The sequence below is a fragment of the Rhinichthys klamathensis genome, unplaced genomic scaffold (assembly GCF_029890125.1).
Source record: "Rhinichthys klamathensis goyatoka isolate OS25496 unplaced genomic scaffold, OSU_Roscu_1.1 h1tg000040l_1, whole genome shotgun sequence".
In the NCBI taxonomy this organism is placed as follows: domain Eukaryota; kingdom Metazoa; phylum Chordata; class Actinopteri; order Cypriniformes; family Leuciscidae; genus Rhinichthys; species Rhinichthys klamathensis.
Window position 1 is genome coordinate 1691944 of NW_026606587.1, and position 17017 is coordinate 1708960.

General features: G+C 37.0%; 1 protein-coding gene across 2 annotated transcripts; it reads left to right on the forward strand.

Annotated features, from left to right (window-relative positions):
* Positions 1-11984: 11984 nt before the first annotated feature.
* On the forward strand, positions 11985-15806 carry LOC130081879 (serine/threonine-protein kinase pim-2-like). Of its 2 annotated transcripts, none has more exons than XM_056246593.1 (8): positions 11985-12240; positions 12348-12623; positions 13063-13251; positions 13734-13828; positions 13971-14021; positions 14246-14627; positions 14732-14911; positions 15642-15806. In XM_056246593.1, exons 2-8 carry the CDS (start codon positions 12512-12514, stop codon positions 15689-15691), a joined length of 1059 nt encoding a protein of 352 aa, XP_056102568.1. In that variant the 5' UTR covers positions 11985-12240; positions 12348-12511; the 3' UTR covers positions 15692-15806. The 2 variants fall into 2 exon arrangements, with proteins under 2 accessions (XP_056102568.1, XP_056102569.1); XM_056246594.1 differs by having other exon boundaries at positions 13075-13251.
* The last annotated feature ends 1211 nt before the right edge of the window (positions 15807-17017 follow it).

Here is a 17017-nt window from a genome sequence, read left to right on the forward strand (position 1 = left end):
CTTTCTCACTCTCATTGGATGACTCTCATTGGATGAACGTATTGATACTGATGATGACCAGAGTCTTATCTGGCCTGATGTGTCCTCCACCAACTAGAATGGACAAAAGCCAATCCAGCTCACTGATCATTAACTAGATGGGCAGACTAAACCAAAGGTGTGTTACACAGACGCTATGGAATTTCGAAAGAACAAAACACAACACACCCACCAAAATCTGATAACCACCCGATGACTCTCATTAATAATATGTGCATAAAACTATGGTCTGAGCAACTGCAAAACAACTAATTTTATTTCCCTTTTTCAGTGGGGTGAATCGTATTTGTACACAATGTGTGACATACAATTCTGTCCCTCCAGTGCTTGCTCTTTTTTTGTATTAAAAAAATAAAATGAAAAACTCAAATGATCACACAAAAAAATGAAAGTGCTTTTTTTCTTGCAGTGAAATCACATAACCATTTATTGGTATATAGTCTAATGAAAGTCATCATCAGTGCTGAAGAACATGTAATGTAATATTTATGACAAGACTAAAGAAGCTTGAAGGTTTTGTTTGGCCATGAAATCACAATTGACCATATCATATTGTACACTACCATTCAAAAGTTTGGGGTCTGTAAAATATAATTTTTTTGAAAGAAGTCTCTTATGCTCACCAAAAAAATTATATATTAATATATTATAAAATGTAATTTATTCCTGTGGTGACAAAGCTGAATTTTCAGCATCATTACTGATTTGATGCTCTTTTGTGGAAACATTTGTTTTTTTTCAGGATTCTTTCTTTGATTAATATAAAGTTCAAAAGAACAGCATTTATTCTGTAACATTATAAATGTATTTACTGTCACATTTGATCAATTTAAAGCATCCTTGCTGAACAAAAATGCATTAATTAAAAAAAAAAAACTTTTTATTGGACAATAATTTGAATTGAATTAATGATATGCCATGTCTTTTGAAGTTGACCATTTATGGCATTTCTTCTAAGCAGAAGCTTTAATATAATCTAAAAGTAAGCTATATAATTATTTTAACAATAGTTATTAGTGATTTGGTAAGAAGCTTAATCGCTTTTGTTGTAGCATTCCTCATTTTAAATGCCTTCAAATGAAAGTGTTTGCAAAAGGAATAAATATAAATGTAAAAGGTATAAGGGGACGATGCAAAATAAACCAATTAGATTTAAAAAATCAACAAATGACCACAACAAAGAGAGAAAGCAGAAATAGGCAGAAACGATCAAGCAAATCTGGAGGCGTTTGAGGAACAGAGAAAGTATGTATGTACAAGTATGCAGTATTCATTTATTTTGTAATCTATCAGTTTTCAGGCATCACACTGGTTTCTGCTAGTTCTTGTATCATTTCAAAAAAATTCTCAATTTTTTAATTAATAAAAAAGGGTTAAATGAGGTAATGTCATGGTAAAAACATGGTAACATTCAAAAGTTTTTTTTTAAATAAAATTGTGCATTCACTCATTAATGAGAAGTTACTGATCAGATACAATATGGTTATAGTTGAAAAATATTAAGTTATGTTGTATAAGCTTATTTTCTACAGGGTCTAAACAGACCAAGAAATGCAACAGATTCATAGCCTAGGTTTTTTTTTTTCTTGTTTTTTTTAATGTATTACAAGGGGTAATTGATTCCAAATGCGTTTGCAAGCTTAATTTTTCCATGTTCAGTATCAGTTTATGAAATTGCATGTTTAATCTTATCATCAATCTGGTTACCTTATCCGATTGCTTTAACTGATATTCCTGAAGGACGACTATGTAAACCTTTGTCCTATCTGGTACTGGTTCATGGGAAGTGGATCTAACCCTCAAATCTGTTATTTTTCAAACACAAAATTAAAAAATATGAATGGTTTGCCTTTATAACCTCACATACTTACTACTGGGAACTTTTTCATTGGCCATCAAAAAAAAAAAATTCCTAACAACTTTTGCTAACAATCAGTACTCAAACAGCATGAAAATCAGTTTTCAAACAATATATTTATTTTACTTGCATAAACGGAAAAAAAGATGATAAACAGCCTGAATCTTCTTTTCATGCTGCAATAGTTCATCCTTAGGTGGCAGCAGAGTGAAATGTGTTCACTCTTTCCTTTTTTAAATTTAGACTAGGCCTTTTTGGTCTATGAACGTTTAATATACAAACAGATATTACTTTTATTTATCATTTTATTTTGATTTCAGAATTATTGTGTGTGTGTGTGTGTGTGAGTGTGTGTGCGTGTGCAAGCAAGTTTAGAAACAAAATACAGGCCCAGTGGGAAGGACATTTGCATGACTGTAGGACAGACTAAATGTATTTTACAGAAGTAATTTGAGACAAATCCAACTATTATGGATACTTTCACGTGTAAAACCACAATTCACTAATTTCAAGAAATTAATGAGGTGAACTTTTTGAAACGTTTAATTTCCGTAACAAAATGTATGGAGTTTAAAAAACTTTTTTTGGACTTCCTTGGTATTTTTGTACATTTGGACATACAGTACATTTTTATTTATATTGTTTGATGCAGATGTTTGTATGTATAATGTATAAATACAATTTAGAAAGAAATCATATATTAGTTAGTTTTAGTTAGTTCATAATACTTCTAATACAACAATATTCGTTTAGTTTTGCCATCAATAGGCTACACATCACAAAAAAAAGTTTTAAACTGCACTTTATCAGAGAGTATTAATATATAGCCTTAAGAGAAAATAGCTCATCATGTGTAATTCATAAATATTTAAAAATCTGCCTTCTATTGTAATAACTGTGAAGACTATATGGACACTTTTTACATTTCCAGGGTCCTCAGAAGTGGAAGTCATCATAGTTGGGTAAACTTCTGGGTAATTCCAGCGTAATGGATGTGACATTTGAACTCATAATGACAGGTGAAATGTCTCAGAAAAAAAAAACTTCTTACAATATTTAAATTGGAAATGCATATTCTCAGAGCACCCAATCTGGGGAATTGACAGGCAAAATATGTTTTTCTAAAATATATTTAAGCACCCCCAAAAAAGGAAAATATGCATGCGTTATGGATGTGACGGGAAATGACAGAGTTTTTGGTATACTGTTCGATTTCCTTTAAAGTCTGTGAACTTTTAAATCCAATGTATAAATATTGCTATCCACATGATGAAGGGGTCTTAGCTGAACATAAAAATATCAATGTTTAAAATATATATATTTTTATGAAGTGTATTATGAGGAAAAACCAACGTTATGGATGTGACAAAAACCCTGTTATGGATGTGACGCGTCTGAAATACATAGAATCTGTTTGGAAAATCAACAATCAAACCATCATGGCACTTTTGTTGACGCATAATGGCTGTATTTTCACATTAAGAAGACTGTCTGAAATGATTCTGTTCAGTTATGAGACGCGCTCAAGTTTACGTGTTGCAAGTGATCGCACCTCCATGCTATATTTTGCTTATTTATTAAATACAGGCAATTGGTTGATGAAACTTTGATTTAAAATTAAGTTACATTTACATTTACATTTAGTCATTTAGCAGACGCTTTTATCCAAAGCGACTTACAACTGAGGACTAAACCAAGCGAGTCATCGTGAAGAGGCAAAAGCAACGCAAGAAGTGCTCAAAATACAAAGTTCAGCCATAGCTCGGAGTAGCATAAGGCAGGCAAGCGAGGATTTAGAGGAAATGATTTTTTTTTTTTTTTTTTTTTTTTAAGTTAAGTGCTCCCGGAAGAGATGAGTTTTCAGTTGTCTTTTGAATGTTGTCAGGGATTCTGCATTCCGGATGAGGGTGGGGAGATCATTCCACCAGCATGGAACCGTGAATGAGAATGTTCTGGAGAGTGATTTTGTGCCCCGCTGTGATGGTACCACGAGCCGTCGCTCATTGACCGATCGTAGGCTTCTGGTAGGGATGTAGACTTGTAGTAGTGAGTGGAAGTAGGAGGGAGCTGAACCTGTGGTCAATCTGTAAGCAAGCGTCAAAGCCTTGAACTTGATGCGAGCAGCGAGTGGTAGCCAGTGCAGAGAGATGAGCAGAGGAGTGACGTGGGCCCTTTTGGGCTCGTTGAAGACCAGACGAGCTGCAGCATTCTGGATCATTTGTAGAGGTTTAGTTGCACATGATGGAAGTCCAGCCAGAAGAGCATTGCAGTAATCAAGCCTAGAAATGACCAGGGCCTGGACGAGAAGTTGTGTTGCATGCTCAGTTAGGAAAGGCCTGATCTTCCTGATGTTGTGCATAGCAAACCTGCATGATCGAGCTGTCTTTGTAATGTGGTCTGTGAAGGTCAGCTGATCATCAAAGATTACTCCAAGATTTCTGACCGACCTTGATGGGGTGATTGAGGATGAATCTACCTGGATAGTGAGGTCGTGCTGAAGAGACGGATTGGCAGGGAGGACGAGAAGCTCAGTCTTTGCCAGGTTGAGCTGCAGGTGATGTTCCTTCATCCATGCCGAGATGTCCGCCAGACAGCTTGAGATCCGTACAGCTACTGTGGGATCATCTGGTTGAAATGAGAGGTAGAGCTGGGTGTCATCAGCATAGCAATGGTAAGAGAAACCATGTGCCTGTATGATGGGTCCCAGTGATGTGGTGTAAATGGAGAAGAGGAGCGGTCCGAGAACTGAACCCTGAGGAACGCCTGTGGTCAGTTGATGTGCTTTGGATAAGTTACAATTTATACAAACGAAAATTCACTTTAAATAAAGTCTTTCTACAAAACAAAACTTGAAATGAAGTGGCCAAAATCATTTCTGTCTTGAAACAGATCACAATAGTCTGAATTTAATATGAAGCGTCCGTAACGGTCACGTCCGTAACGCATTATTATGGTTGTTCAGAGCAAAGTGAGATTAATTGTTTATCCTAATAAGCATAAACATAATTTAGCTTTGTAAATAAAGTTTCAAGTTATTTGCATTTATAATTGTCATATTAAATAAACTAAACCTTTAAAACGTTATGGACGTGACAGTGCACTGAAGCGTCAAGACCTCTTTATTATAGCCCTTATAAATTCAACAGGCAGTGCTGTTATGACCAAATTAGTATATTTATTTCTCAGGCATGCCTCCATCTTTCTGCAAAATGCTTACTGTTAAAATAAAGTTTAAAAAGGGGGGTCTTTGATACCTTTTTTGAAAGCATGAAATATGGCTGGTTGAAAATGTAATTTAAGCATTGTTGCTCACCTCATATCTGGTGGATAAACAAAGCAATTTTCTTAAATTTTTTGTTAAAGCACATTAATACAGTATATTACAGACCTAAATGGATAACTTAAAAAGGGTTTTGTTCTTTTGGTTAAAACTTTATTTTTTCATGGTAAAGATGACCTTTGCATGGAATTGCCCTTCTATAGCACTGAACGGGAGACGACAGCAAATATCATTCCCTATTTGCTCCATGACGAAAAGAAAAAATCCATAATAGCATTCCCCAACTTTTCAAAAGAGAGAAAAAATATAGATTGATTAGAACAGTTAGAAGAGAGAATGATGTGAAACTTATGTCACTCCCTTAGCTGTTGTATTAGAAACACCCTCGCAGCAATGTTCATTTTTTTTATATCTTCTGCCAAGGTAATAGCCTACAACAAAGTTTAGTGTAATAAATGTGTAGTTTTGCAATGTTGATAACTGTGGAAATGCATCATCAGTCGCTGAAAAGGATCCATTGTTACTTTGTGTGCATTATAAATTGCATTATAGGGCCTAATGATTATTTTGATAATCGATTAATCGATTGGTCTGATGAAAATTTGAAAAAATGATTATACGGTAGCCTACATTAAAAAAATGTCACTTAATAATGAATACCGGTTATATTTTAAATTATAATTCCACATCCTGCTCAATGCTGTCCTCCAAACAATGTGCAATATAAAGCCTATGAAAACAAATGGGCCTATAGGGAATGTATGTAGACCTACATTATTATAGCAAAAAGGACTAAAATACAAACATTACATTCTAAACCTAAAACAACTGATTGGTTACTATTTTAAAGCAGAAATTAAAACGACCAAATTAAATTAGGATAATACCCAAAAACAAAAGCACATGTTAACATGGTTAACACACCCTCCTCTGAACATCTAATTATTAATTACACTAACGGGTTATTCAAACAATAATGCCTTTACTGTTACTGCTCTCATAAATATGATTACTTGTGTTACATGTATATTTTTAAAACTTCATTTGTTAATTTCTAACAAAAAAGAGCAAAATTCTACTTCGTTTGACGCATGGCGCTCGTTCATTGAAGTCTGTGAAGTTTAAAGGGGTGGTTGATTATGATTTCACGGTAACGCTTTAGATTACAGCCCGGAAAGTACTGCGTAATTAAAGAGATTTTACAGCGTAACCTTCGGTAATTATAGTGTACCTGTAACGTACTTACAATATAAGTATAAGGGAACAATATTTTAAGTTTGGGGAATAAAGGGATAACAACCAGGAGAATTAATACATTATTTTTACTGTAAGTATTATAGAACTAAGGGGTACTTATTCTACTATTATGATATAACAATCTTACATTCGGGAGCAATTTAGCGAGAACATACACTGCGTACCTTTTTGAAATAATGGTGAACCAGTACATACTGTATAGGCTTTTTAAAAGTTACAGGGTACATATCTATGCATTTATAAAGTAATATTTTTGACAAAAGTGCACTGAAAACGAAAACTATTGCAACTTTTGCTTAAATATTGGGGAAAGATACTCTTGTTTCATGTAGCTTGTTACCCCCTTGTTCCATGTAGTTACAGGGTAAGTGTGACGTTGCGGGCCGTAAATTAAAGTGGTGCTTGTTACCCTCTTGTTCCATGTAGTTACAGGGTAAGTACAATAAAAATGCATACACAATCTTATATCACTGACTTGGAAACCTTTATTTATTATACAAGCACCACTTACCCTGTAACCACATCAAACAAGATACAGTATACTGTATTTCCCAGTATTTAAAAAAAATTGCAATAGTCTTAGCTTTTCTTGCCTTGAAACATGTTAGCCCAAACTTAAACATCTGCACTTTTGCTATCAATTTTTTTTTATTTTTTTTTTTATAAATGCATAGATATGTACCCTGTCATTTTTTAAAAGCCTATACAGTATGTATTGGTAGGCTGCACCATTATTACAAAAAGCTACGCAGTGTATGTTCTCGCTAAATTGCTCCCAAATGTAAGATTGTTGTATCATAATAGTAGAATAAGTACCCCTTAGTTCTATAATACTTACAGTATAAATATTTTTTTAATTATCCTGGTTGTTACCCCTTTATTCCCCAAAATTTACATATTGTTCCCTTATACTTACATGCAAGTACTTTATAGGTACACTATAATTACAGAAAGTTACACTGTAAATTCCTCTTAATTACACAGTACTTTACGGGCTGTAATCTAAATCGTTACCGATTTCACTTTTCTAACTTTAGTTAGTGTGTAATGTTGCTGTTTGAGCATAAACAACATCTGCAAAGTTGCAACGCTCAAAGTTCAAAGCAAAGGGAGATATTTTATTTTAAAGAAAGGACTTTCATTTTTAAGGACTAGAAATGACTGGTATAGGGACTACATGACATTCCTCCCGGTAGCCTGGATGCCAGCCCGAACCCCGCCCACAACATTTTTTGATCGGGAAGTTCGGTCTGGACTCGCTCCATTGAGGAGTAATTATGATCGGTTCAGAAATCGTTGGGCCAATCAAATTGCCAGGGCGGGCTTTATACGATGATGGACAGATGATCTGCAGGGACGTAATCCTGGGTGCTTCTCAATGTCCCTCCTCGTCTCCTCGCTCCTCCGTCCTCCATCCTATGACCCGGAAACCAATCGAGCTCAGCCATCTTGAAGGACATCTCAATTCTCTAATTGCACCGCGAGGAGGCGAGGATCGAGGAGCGACGAGGCTTCCAGAGGAGCTATGAGCGAGGATACACAGGTGTACCCTTTGCGGAAGAGTTTTATCGACTTAACGTGACGCACGTATCAATTCTCCTCCCCCTTCACGTCTGTCACAATCATTTGAATTTATACTTTACTTTTGTATTTTACATAAACCACACAACTCACATATTTCAACTAGGTATCTTGCTTTATTATTATTTATTATGAATTTCTTAAATAAACAAACTTTAACAACATAAGGGCAGATCCTTTGAGCACTGCTGATGACGCAGTGGAGTGATGCGCGAGTGATCAAGTATTCCAATGTATAAAAAAGCTTTCATTCAATTCCTCCGTCCTCATTTTTTTTCCTTGCAGCCTTCCCTCGCGTCCTACAGGGGGTGGAGCTGAGACGCGAGGAAAGGAAGCGAGGAAAGGAAACGAGGATGCACAAATAAGAAATGAGAAGCACCCCCTCACGTTATCAAAGAGCGCTTGGGTTGAACTGGTTTCCCTCACAGATGACTGCCGCTGGAGAACTGAGATGTAGAGATTCCGCTATCGCGTCCGTTGTAAAAGAAATCGACAGCGCATTCATTTTAAAAGACGAACATAGAACTGCAATCAAGGCATTTGTCGATCGGAAAGATGTGTTTGCCGTCCTTCCTACGGGCTTCGGCAAAAGTTTAATTTATCAGCTGGCTCCGATGGTCACTAAGAAGATGGGACGCAATGAAAACCCCGTGGTCGTTGTGGTTTCTCCTTTGGTTGCACTCATAGAGGACCAAGTAAAAGAAGCAACACTCGTTATTTTACTTCTTCCAGCGTGCGTGCATTTGAGTTCTGTAGTTGACAACTGTGCTATGCAAAGTAGTTGACTTACTGCGTTGCTCTCATTGGTTGTAGGTCTATCCAATTGAGTGCAGAGTTTTTTTTCCCTGGTTCGGTTAAGACCAAGGGGGTAATCCATCGACCGGAAGTTGAAGCCGGCCGGGTGCCGCCATGTTGTAGCAGAACTTCACTTGCGTTAGCATTTCCATTGACTCCCATTGATTTTTGCGTCACTTTGACAGCGAATAACTTTACATCTGAGGCGTTTAAAGACTCCATTTGTCCATTATTTATTTCTAAAGAAACACGACAATGTATAAAGGGCTCCATTACCTTCTATGTTACATTATGGCCCCGTAGAAACAGATTTAGTAAAAATAGGCTAACGATTGCGTCATAACCACTCGACTCTCTGTCGCGCTGTACAGAAATTACCGTACAGACAGGAGGAGAAGCTCGCAGGCAATCGGGGGGACGTCCCGTCAAGGGAGAAGCCCATAGATAATGAGTCCATAAAAGCAACGGAATACTTACTCCTGCTCACTCACGCCAAAGAACTCTTTGCTCAAGTTCCCCGTCTCTGCAAGATTAACGTTGGCAGTTTTCACGCACAGCTACTAGAAGATTAACGTCTGTCAGACAGGTTGCTCACGTCATCAAGCTTAGTTTGAGTCGGTTTGAGTCTGCGCGTCAGGAACGGAAGTTCTCAAAAATCGCCAAAAGTGGGCTTCAACTGTCTCAACTGAGTTCCAATGAGATCGCTCTGTCCATTTCTTTTACTGTCTATGGTTAAGACACGCCTCATAATCAAAGCCCTATGAAGCAGTATCAGACTCACATTCTGACTAGAATATGAGTATGACGAAGTCAGGCTATCCTCCCGGGTTAGTGACATCAACAACCCTAAAATTTACATTAACCCCGCCCCCGGGAACACGATTTCTAGATTATCATGACAAAATATAGCTACTAATCAATGACTAGAAGATAACTACACATAAGCTACATAAATTCATCAACTAACCATTCAGAAATGTTGTCTACATTTTGACACTGGTTCTTGAGTCTCTCCATCTTTGTCTGACTCCGGTTTGAACATAAAAGGCTAAAAGTGTTTGATTTTTTCAGTGCATGTCTGTGTGGTGTAAGCTCCACCCTCTGTGCCGGAAGCAGAAGCTCATTTGCATTTAAAGGGACAGACACAAAAACGGTGCGTTTTTGCTCACCATCAAAAGGTGACAATTTTAACATGATATATAAAAATATCTGTGGGGTATTTTGAGCTAAAACTTCACATACACACTCTGGGGACATCAAAAAACGTATTTTACATCTTGTGAAAAGGGCATTACCACCTCTTTAACACGACGCTTGAATATGTTACTGAAAATTCTCGCGGTGACTTTCTATTTTTTACAGATAAGGATATGACAATTTTTTTTTTTCAATGAGTTGTCAAAGCACTAGGGGGCAAGTCACGGGAAAACGCTTTTGTTTGAAACACTTATGAAGCATGTTTAGGACAACTTGGATAAAATAATTATTATGATTTAGTTTGATTACTAGGATTTTTGGTCTGGTTTTGGTACAATTCACTGCACCAGAAAAAAAAAGAAAAGAAAAAAAAATCACACAATGAAAACAGTTCATAACCATTGTAAAATTGCAAGCAGTTCAAAACAATATTATAACAAAATTATGACTTTACAAAAACACACTACAAAAATAAAACAACAGAAATAGGCTATGATATGATAAATAAAACTATTTAATTAATATTTTAACTATGTTATAATTGTATTTAATATTTTCATTTTCACAAGCTGTTAGCCTGAATACAACTGGTTTAACTTCAAATGTTTTGTTACGTTTGTGCTTGAAAATTACTTTAACTATCCTTAATTGGGCTTGTTATTTTTGCATGTTAGGCTTATTTTAAGCAGATATGTGTATTCTGCAAATGTATTTGTTGCCAGTGTTGTTTAGTTTTTTTGGGAATTACTGGGTTGTGGGAACTTTTGGGGTCGTTTAAAATTGTGGAAAACAATCACGCACCCTGTTAAGGCCCTGTTGTAAAGCACATACAAACAGTATTACTTTAATTTAACATGAATAGTTAGTATGTTACTACCTTGAAAGCGATATGACGATAATGGCGTTCTGCTCGCGTCCAGGTCCCATGGTCCCAGGTCACGTTCTTCATGAAGTAGCGGCGCGCGCGCGACCAAGCTCGCAACGCCATCTGTTGGTCGGGCTCTTTTGCAATGTATTTGCGGGTTGTTTTAAACGAGCTGTAAAACTGGGCTGTAAAACACCCAAAACCGGGCCTGTGTCCCCGGAAAACGGGGACGTCTGTTACCGTAAATACGCTGAGTAAGCCACACACGACTTCTCCCCCGCTTCTATAAACGTCATTGCAAATGCATCAGCATGCAAATACTTCATCTTTTGTATTCATGTTTTATTTGTTTTGATGACTAACATTTTGGCAAATATAAGTATGCAGATTAATGTATGCCGCTGTTACTTACAGGTGTGCATGCGTTGATTCGAATTTTAGTTGCTATGGTGACGCGTGTTATGAATTCTGATTTCAAAATCAAATGTATACACTCAAACACCGCTATCTGTTGCTCGAGAGACGAGGCGAATTCAGAGACTTTTGCCGAGTATTTTCTGTGCAGATCTTGCGATTTTGAAGCTATTCGGAGAATTCCTGAGAGAAAACTGATTATATTCTAGGAGGAGTAGATCGGAGGATCCTTTCCTTTTTTTTTCCACATTCATCTTATTTCTGAGGACGCTTTTATCTAACGTTAATTGTTATTATCTGGGAGTTAAACTAGGAGTTTGTAGTTTTATTCAATTTTGTATTTAAATTTATTGTTTTTGTTTTATTTATTTATTATTTTTATTTATTTATTTATTTTGGTAATATTTCTGAGGAGGGTTGTACTGTATTATTTTTTTGTATTGTATTTTGTATTGTTTCTATTGCAGGTTGGAGGAGGACGTTGATGGCTCACAAGAGTGGAAGAGCAGGTGAGTGCTCTAGTTTTTCATTTGTTTAGTATGTTATGGTATGATGATGGACTAAATTAATGTGCAGAAACTTGTGCGAGATAACCCATTTGATCTGCCAATTTTCACAGCTAAGTGATCACGTGTATTTGATTCCTTGCATGTTGTGAAATAAAGCTTTCAATTTTGAGTAACTGTAGTAACAATTTGTAATTGACCACTGACATTGAACATTGATTATTATCAAAACATTACTAACTATGTGATGTCTGAAATATTCCAGCCTCAGGCCGCTCCAGATCCAGGAGAGCTGCTTCCACTCAGACGGCTGGTCTGGAGGTTTGGAGACTCAGTTCTGATGATTTAGCTCCTCTGTCTTCTGAGTTTTCTGGTTCTGTGTTCACAGGTCAGGATCACAGGAAGAGGGAGAGGCAGAGCGGCAGCCAGCAAAGCCCAGATGGTGGATGTGCGTCCACTTCTATTATAACAATATACTTATAAGTGACCACTGACATTGATTATTTATATATATATTTTTTTTAAAAACTCTTTTTGATGTTTGAAATATTCCAGTGTCAGGCCGCTCCAGATCCAGTCAGAGAGCCGGAGAATCGAGTCTTAGCAGCAGAGGGACGTACATCGTTGAGTGGAGGTGGAGTGGCGACGGATCGGACGGCCCAAGTGGACAGGACAGTTGTGGCAACTGGAGTTTGTCCAGGTCCGACAGCCTCCAAGAGATGATGTGTCCTCCGCTGCCAGGTCAAGTTCCTCTGGAGCCAACAGTGACTTCCAATGGCCTAACAGCTCATGGTGCCGTGGAGGCGTCTCCTGCGAACAAGAGCTCAACAGGTGAGATTGAAATAGGAGTGGGGGGTGTAAAGTGTACTGATAGAGATTTTGCCATTTCGTGCATAAGACTGCATGCTTCAAGTTTTTAACTGGTTAAGCTCTAGTCATATTTACCGTTGCTCAGCATAATTTAGCTAAAATGTTTGCAAAATTATAAAACAGAATGTTCCCTTTACATTTGCATTTGCAAGAAAAAAACATTTTTGAAACATTGAAAAAAAAAAATTGGATGTTAATGCTTAATATTGTGAAATAAGACTTTGGGACATTTATGCAGGCATTAAGCAGAAGCAGGGCCGTCGTATAATATTTGCATTACTTGGATTTGTAACATTACGGATACGAATCGAACAGTAAAATGTGTAATTTTGTCATTGTTTAATTTGAGGTCAGAGATGTTTCTAATAGTTGTCTTTTCAATTATTTTTCTTCATTTCAGAAAAACCTACAGAATATAGGGAGAGGAAAGGAATTTGTGGTTTCCTCAGGAGCGTGTGGAAGGCTCTGAAACATCATTTCGGCTGCTGTCGTCACAGCAGTGCTGTGGATGTTGTGGAGCCTTTCGTCCCTCCACCAGATCTGGACCCAGAGCCTGATCCAGATCACTCAGCCGTCAAGCCAAATAATGGTAAATCCACAGTCATTATTTCTTGATCATTATTTTAAACAGTATTGCCGTCTTGTTTTCCACTAAAAATATCTTAAGGCTTGTTTTCTGAGAATAATAATATTATTCTCCCCATATTAATGTCATAAAAGGTAACTACAGGGGTTAAGGTTAGGTTCAGGTGAAGGTTCGTACCTAGTTATTACCCAGTTATTGTAATAACTTTAATAAGTACATAGTATGTACATGGGGAACAGGACTGTGAAATAAAGTGCTACCAGTAACACTTTATTTTAAGGTGGCGTAGTTACACGTTAGTACATCATCTACTTACTATAGTAATAACAGTAAATTATGCATACTTACAAGTAACTAACCCTAACCGTAACTCTATAGTAAGTACATGTAGTCAATTAATATTACCCAGTACTTATCTGAGTCAGTACAATGTAAGTACGTCACCTTAAAATAAAGTGTAACCTATTAGTGTTTCTATTTTTCAGGGTCCTTTGCGTCTCTCTTCAAGGTAGGAAAGATGATTGGATCCGGGGGATTTGGCAGGGTGTACGAGGGAAAACGGAAATTTGATGGCAAAAAGGTAAATATTACCGAACTGTACATACATTTTTTTGCAAAACACGTTTAAATACAATTTACCGATGGTTTAATACCTAGTGCAAGGTCAGGCGCCTGAATACTGTTACTGTTAATGAAAAAAAATTTTGTTTGTTTTTTTGTAGGTTGCCATCAAGCAGATCAGCAAGACTGACAACAATCGTTATCTTGATATTGTAAGTTATTGAAAACCTGAATGTGTATTTAGTTGTTTAAGTGCTGATTACTGTAGTCAATACACCTGTAGGAAGCATTAGCTGTACATGTTATAGACAAATAAGCCTAGAAGCACCAAATAACTTTGAGCTGAAAAGGCTCTGTATCTACAGAGGTCAAAGAAAAGTACATTAAAAAATGAGATTTGTACCCAGCTAATCTTCTATCTGCTACTTTTCTCTAGCCTGGGCATCCCGAACCTCTCGTAACAGAAGTGGCGCTGCTGCTAATGATGAGGCAAGAACCCAGAAGCCCCTACGTCATACAGCTGTACGAGTGGTTTGAACACCCTCGAAAATTCACTCTCGTCATGGAGTACCCCGAACCTTGCGAGAGCTTGCTGGACTTCATCATCCGTAACCCTGAACTGGATGAACCAACGGCACGGGTCATCATGAGACAGGCTGTGCTGGCGGTACAACACTGCATCGAACATGGCGTTTTTCATAATGACGTTCATGCGGAAAACTTCCTGATGAAGAAAAACACGTTAGAGCTCAAGCTGATAGACTTTGGCTGCGGTCAGCTACTTAGTAGTGACGGCTACGAGAGCAGAATATACCTTGGTGAGCATTTTGGCAGTGTGGAAACCTGAATGTAGTGACTTACTGATTATTTGACACTTTGGGGGAAAAAAAAGCTCAACAACGCGCAAATGTCTTGCTTACAGGATTAATGGCTTACTGCCCACCTGAAGTCTTCACAGATACGAGATTCCACGCCGTCCCAACAAATGTCTGGACTCTAGGAGTGTTGTTATATGAGATGGTGAACGCATGTTCTCCTTTTGGCAATAGAATGGAAATCACACAAGCCAAAGTTACATTTAGGAACTCCAACTTATCCAAAGGTGAGTGAATAATATTGATATCTTTGATAAACGCACACATAAAGCAAAGGCTCTGTACAGAACCAGTTAAAGGTGAAGTACTCTATGTAAGATTTTTTTTGAACCAGTAAGAGTTGCCTTTGTGATGTTTGAGTTGGGAGAAGGCGTGAAGCAAAGACCATATGCTCTTTTTGATGCAGAAACTGCATACTTCACCTTTAAAGTAAAGATAAAGAACATGTTACCTTACATTAATCATGTTTAGATGCCAAGTCACATGCTCATCATGACTAACCAGCTCTCTTCTTATTAATATTGGTACAGAATGCAGTGATCTGATTAGCCAGTGCCTTACAAAGGATCCAACTAAACGGCCGACGTTAGAGCAGATGTTACAACATAAATGGATTAGAAAATGACCTTCTTGTAGATTGGAGAAGTTCAGGAGATTCACTCCATCAGTGATTTCAGGTGTGAGGAAGTGTAACAGACGGACAGAGTAGGATTATTATCATTTGTTGTTATCATTTATCTATTTTCAAATTTGTGGAGTGAACAGAGTTCATTTTAATGTTGCTGTCATAGTTTAGTCATCTTCATTTATATAGCGCTTTATACAGTACAGATTGTTTCAAAGCAGCTTCATGATATTAAACAGGAAAATAACAGAATCAGTGATGCAAACAGAATTAAATTCTGCTGTAAAATCATTTATGAGTTGACATGTTCATATAATCTTTGTATTGGATAGGAAATAACATACTTGCTGTCCTTGGTGGAGGGCTTGAGCTCGTGACGTGACCCGAAGCCCGAAATCCAACTTCAACTCGACAGGGAACTCAAGCCGCCACACCAGAGAGCTCAGAGCCTGGCAACACGGGGGATCTTTCGGACAGTGAATCGATCAAGAACAATTTGGGATCCTAAAGTTAAGCCAAAGGGTCTCTCAGGTGGTCATTTGAACACACAAAGTATTATATCAAATTAAAAAGTGATCAAATTCATCATCTTTTACTGGACTCTAATTTAGATTTTCTTTGTTTATCTGAGACATGGCTTCATGTAAACTCTCCGTCAGCTGCATTAGAAGTACCTGCTTTTAAACTGTATAAGAAAGATAGAGTTGGTTCTAAGGGGGGTGGAGTTATGATCTATGTGAAAACTGGTTTCCAGTCTAATGAAATCGCTTGGTCAAATCGTATGGGTTTGGAATGTATTGGTCTGAATCTTATTCTATCACCACAAAGGTTATTTGTATTAATTGTAATTTATCGTCTTCCCTCTTCAAATAGTAGTTTTTATTCAAATTAGAAACTTTTTTTTTTTTTACATTAGTGTATCTAGCTAATACAGTGGAACAAGCATAAGCAATCAATGAATTAGACATTTTTTTAACATTACATCTCTTAAACCATCCAGAGCAAAGGATATATTTGGTATGGATGTAGTAATGCTTAAAGAGCTCAGTGAGTCACTAGTTAAAACTATCACCAAAATGATCAACTGTTCACTTGGAAGTCATCATCTGCTGTAGTGGCTATATCTAAAAGTGGAGATTCTCGTGCTGTTAGTAATTGCAGACCTATTAGTGTTTTACCAATAGTCTCAAAGGTTGCAGAGAAATGAATGGCTGTGCAAATCACTGATTATCTAATACTAGTTAATTTCATACTAGTTCATCCAATGCAATTTGGCTTCAGAGCAAACTTCGACTAAAAAGTAAGTCTCTCTTAGACAAAGGTGGGGTTTTCGGGCAGTGTTTCTTGACCTCATAAACACTTTTGACACTGTAAACCACAGAAGTCTTATGTCTAAATTATTAGGTACCACTACTCTAAAACCATTGGACTCTGTATAAACAATCACAAAAATTCTTGATAAAAAAATCAGTTAATTTTCATCATTGCTCAATACTAAAAAAAAGACAATTTGCTAAATTGGGATAATCTGATGTAGATGTTTGTCTTATGTTTAAGACTATACATAGCCTGTCTCTCCTGTTAAAACTGTATGTTAGCGTTAGAACAACTGCACATCGGTCCACAAGGGCTGGAGAAAGAGGGGACTGTATTATTCCTCTCAGAAAAAGTCAATTTAGTCGCTCTGTATTTTCAGTAAAAGGCGCAA

Coding starts and splice junctions, on each gene's coding strand:
- LOC130081879 (XM_056246593.1), top strand. CDS start 12,512: ATGATGTGTCCTCCGCTGCCAGGTCAAGTTCCTCTGGAGCCAACAGTG. Junction 13,252..13,733: donor AGCCGTCAAGCCAAATAATG/GTAAATCCACAG, acceptor TCTATTTTTCAG/GGTCCTTTGCGTCTCTCTTC. Junction 14,022..14,245: donor ACAATCGTTATCTTGATATT/GTAAGTTATTGA, acceptor ACTTTTCTCTAG/CCTGGGCATCCCGAACCTCT.